Here is a 4,611-nt window from a genome sequence, read left to right as displayed (position 1 = left end):
TTCATTTTTGTCTATTTCCCACGCCACATCATATTTTCATGAATATCTGCCATAGTAGGGGAGGTAGGTTTTATATTTCATACATAGTTTTCAAAAAGGTTTAGAAAAAAGTTAATATTCAGTTTACACAAGCTGCCAATCATCATATTCAGTCACATTATGCTTTTTTTGCTAGTTTTCCATAGCTCTGAATGACTCTGGAATGGAGAGTCTCCTCAGGGATCCTGACACTTCTCTTTGTGACTCCACTGAAGCAGAGGACAAAGATGAAAGTATCCGTTCGTCTCACATATTCGTCTCATCCTCTTCTCTGGCTGAAGATAAGACTCATCCCGCTGATGACAAATCACCTCTTAGACCCAAGAGTCCAGGGGGCAGCTTTGACCCTCCTGGCTTTTTAGAGGTAGTGTAACATGCTGCCCACCTGGAACTTCAGTGGCCAAAGTGTGATGAAGTCTCTCATGTTTACAAAGGATGCATTTATTTGATCAAAAAAACAGTAAAAACAGTAATATCATTACGCTTTAAAAAGATATATGATGTGATATACTGTACACAAACCAGATTATTTTTTACTGTCCATCCCAGAAATATGTTGGCATTGTGACGTTGCCAAACCAAGTCCAACAGAAAGCAGTGAAAAAGGGATTTGTGTTCAATCTGATGGTTGTTGGTAAGAAACATATAACATCCCAGACAGCAACATAGTGTTGGCCCAGATCCGGCCCACATCTGGCCCATGTGAAATCCATGCGGGCCAGATGTGGGCCGGATCTGGGCCGAAACTGTCTGCTGTCTGGGATAAATGCACACACACACAATGCCATTTTTTAAAAGAAATCTCTTATGCCCATCAAGGTTGCAGTTATTTTAAAAATAAAAAATAAATAAAACAGTAACATTGTGAAATAATATTACATTTTAAAACAACTGTTTTCTGCTTTAATGTATTTTTTTCCTGGACTGTATATAATCATAAAATATATAATTTGTATGTTTAGGTGAGTCTGGCTTAGGCAAATCCACTCTTGTCAACAGCCTTTTCCTCACAAACCTCTATATGGACAGATGCATGCCTGATGTTTCAGGTAAACCTAACATTAATGAACAACATTTATATACTACTTATAAAAGTAGTGTACTGAACTGCAGAGAAGATTAGATTGTGAAATGTATTAATATCTCTTTCACAGAGAAGATAGCTCGGACAGTATCAATAACGAAAAGCACTTTAGACATTGTTGAAGAGGGAGTAAATCTAAGACTCACTGTTATCGACACCCCTGGTTTCGGAGATGCCCTTAATAATCATGAAAGGTACTTTAAGTTTTAAATGTGTACTCAGTCATTTTTTGTTTATGTTCCACTCATTCATATGACAGTGGTCTTGAACTTATACTGACATAGTGGTCAAGATATATCATGCAACAGCAAAGAGTTTTATTACTAATTTATTTCCCTGTAAAACTGTCCAATAAAAGATGGTTTTGTGATATTTTTGTGAAATACAGCTCATCCTGTGCTCCCAGCCAGGCATCCCATGAGGCAACCATTCCATTTAAAATAAAACCGTAACACACTAAAATTTGTTTATTACTCTAAAAGTACCATTAAAGGGTTAGTTCACCCAAAAATGAAAATTCTGTCATTAATTACTCACCCTCATGTCGTTCTAAACCCGTAAGACCTCCGTTTATCTTCGGAACACAAATTAAGATATTTTTGATGAATTCTGAGAGCTCTCTGACCCTCCCATAGACAGCAATGCAATTACCACGATCAAGGTCCAGAGACGTAGCAAGGAGATCGGTAAAATAATCCATATGACATCTGGTGTTCAACCGTAATTTTGCGAAGCTACAAGAATACTTTTTGTACACAAAGAAAACAAAAATAACGACTTTATTCAACAATTCGTCTCCTCCGCGTCACCCTGGTGCCATTTTGGAGAGTCTCCACTGAACGTAAACAGCGTATGCTATTCTGTGTTAGCTGCGTCACGCAGATACGTTGTTTTCATTCAAATCAAAGTGTAAACGTAGAAAAGTAGAAAAGTAGCTATACATCACCAGTTTAGTAACTTGCATAGTTATTTGTTTCATACATTGTCTAGTTGCTTGAGAGGTGGTTTTCTCCCAAATTCGGAAGTATGGTTAGCAATTTTTTTTTTGCATGGTCAAAAAAGAAGAATTTCAGAATAACAGCACTGGTTATTGAGCACTTCATTCAATATTTTGACATGTTTAAAAAGCTGTTTTAGAATTATGAAATTTAATCACATAACTTGGGTGACCGCTTGCAAATAGGAAATATTAAAAATGCAAAAAGGTATTTACACATGGTTTTTCTTGCAGCTGGAAGGCCGCAGTTCATTATGTAGATCAGGAGATGGAGAAGTACCGCAGAAATGAGATCGGGCTGAACCGTAAAAACATAACAGACAACAGAGTGCACTGCTGTCTGTACTTCATTTCACCTCATGGCCATGGGTAAGACCTCTTCTCGGCACAGGTGTTTTTGTGTTTATTTCTATCTCAGGATTTTAGTAACAATGAAAATAGAGACCATGTTCAATTAACAAATTTCCTTTGTGCTGTCTCAGTCTCAAACCAATTGATGTGAACTTTATGAAAGCCCTGGATCAGAAGGTCAACATTGTGCCTGTGCTGGCTAAAGCAGACAGCCTCACTCCAAAAGAGACCTGCAATATGAAGGCAAAGGTGAGAAGGCGCGTGTACTGAAAGTCTGAGTAAGCTCACATACAGTGATAGATGTTTCTAAAGTGTATCATGTCGATATTTTTGAGAACATGGGACTGTCAACAAAAACCACCAGATGAGCTATCTAAACAAATTGCATTTGTCTCCATAGATTTTGACTGAAATTGACAAATTCAAAATCAGGATCTTCCAGGTCCCAGAGTGTGACCCGGATAATGGAGATCTGTTCAAGCAGCAGACTCTAGAGTTAAAGGTCAGGACTACAGGTCACAGAGTAGTGACTATTAGTTTCTTTTAGAAAAGAGTCGCAGATTTTGTTTTGCTTCTTAAAAGTTGTAATGACACATATTCTTTCCCCAAAAAAGTACCCAAAAGAATCAAAGTACTGTCAAATGCACTAATTTAAAATTAATACTGAAGCATTTATAGTAAACTAATGCCATTTTATTGAAACTTGTATGTCATGTATTTAAATATATTTGTTAATTACACATTTGTAATGATGAAAAGTACATTTAGTAAATTTAATATATAGTAAAGGGAACACACACAGTTTCGCTCAATCTCATTTTAATCTCGAATACCTATAGAGTAGTACTGCATCCTTCATATCTCCCAAGAGTCTTTAGTTTTATCATATTTATAAAAGAAAGACACAGTTTTACTATTCTCTGAAAACAACCGAGATCCCGGAGGTGCACTGTGGGTGGAGCTAAAGAGTCAAGAGCACTTGCGCCGCCGACTGCCAACAAAATACAGAAATTTGATGCAGTTTTACTTACCACCCGCAGTTCTGAATCATGACCGGGATCTTTTATTGCTGGGATCGCTCCATCTTTCAGTATCAAACGATGTGCAAATCCAGCGTCGAACTGGGCCTTGTATATAAAACATTCGTCACCCCTCCTTTAACTTTTAATGTAATATCATATTACACACTACAGTTAAAATAATCAATACTTTACATGTGCTTTAGTATGTTAGTATACATAAAAATGATTGTACTTTAAAGCACAATAGTTGATTATCGAAAAATAATTATTTAAAATGTTCTTTAGAGTAAAACTTTTAATTTGACATTATTATGAAGTGAACTATTTAAAAGTGTATTTACATGTGTTAAAAACAGTCATGAAAGTGTACTGTCCATTTATTTAATTGGTAGTATATTATTTACAAGTACAGTTTTTATAAATATACTTTTAACATTTTAAGTAGAGTACAAGTGCACATTCAATATAAATAAGTGCACTTTTTATTTACTCGTTTATTTTGATCTTATTTTATTTTTTACAAGGGTTTATCTTGTTGCCTATTTGTTAATATTTATAAAACTTTTGACAACTCTAAAATGTTTCCATGTCCTCTTATAGAGAAGTATACCCCTTGCTGTTATTGGGAGTAATACAGTAGTAGAGAGAAACGGCAGGAGAGTTCGAGCCCGTGTCTATCCATGGGGCATTGTAGAAGGTATGTTTACTTACACCATGAGATGTTACATTTATACTAGGGATGCACGATATTATTGGACCAATATCGGAATCGGCTGATAATGGCTTTAAATGTAAATATCGGCATCGGGCCGATATGAAAAATAATGCCGATATGTCTTGCCGATAAGAGGAATACATGAACTCACATGTGCTCAGGGTGTGCTAGCGATTAGATCACATCAGCAGTGTGGCTCATTCTTGAAGCAAAGTTTTGCCTGAATGGTGTTTGGATTCACTGTTTTGGATCGCTGCATTTAAACCGAGAATGCATGTACAGAATGAAGCGTTAGATGTATGATAGAGTAAACAGTAATACCACGTGCAGCGGCAGCCGCAGCAGCCTCCCCCGGAGTTTTAATTCCATAGGGGGCGCTGTTGGCCTACTTCTAATAAAATGA

The 4,611-nt window shown here is 36.6% G+C and overlaps 1 protein-coding gene across 1 annotated transcript in view; it reads left to right on the top strand.

The window, feature by feature from the left end:
* The first annotated feature begins 202 nt into the window (after nt 1-202).
* LOC107713143 (septin-5-like) overlaps nt 203-4,611 on the top strand; it is a 9,558-nt gene continuing 5,149 nt past the window's right edge. The window contains exons 1-8 of the mRNA XM_016518577.1: nt 203-403; nt 589-673; nt 1,002-1,088; nt 1,194-1,317; nt 2,355-2,489; nt 2,603-2,720; nt 2,872-2,973; nt 4,094-4,190. Coding sequence (XP_016374063.1) covers nt 203-403; nt 589-673; nt 1,002-1,088; nt 1,194-1,317; nt 2,355-2,489; nt 2,603-2,720; nt 2,872-2,973; nt 4,094-4,190 — 949 coding nt within the window. The remainder of the gene's footprint in view (nt 404-588; nt 674-1,001; nt 1,089-1,193; nt 1,318-2,354; nt 2,490-2,602; nt 2,721-2,871; nt 2,974-4,093; nt 4,191-4,611) is intronic.

Source organism: Sinocyclocheilus rhinocerous, unplaced genomic scaffold, assembly GCF_001515625.1.
Source record: "Sinocyclocheilus rhinocerous isolate Xijiao unplaced genomic scaffold, SAMN03320098_v1.1 scaffold387, whole genome shotgun sequence".
Lineage (NCBI taxonomy): Eukaryota > Metazoa > Chordata > Actinopteri > Cypriniformes > Cyprinidae > Sinocyclocheilus > Sinocyclocheilus rhinocerous.
This window is presented reverse-complemented; position numbering and strand designations above follow the sequence as displayed.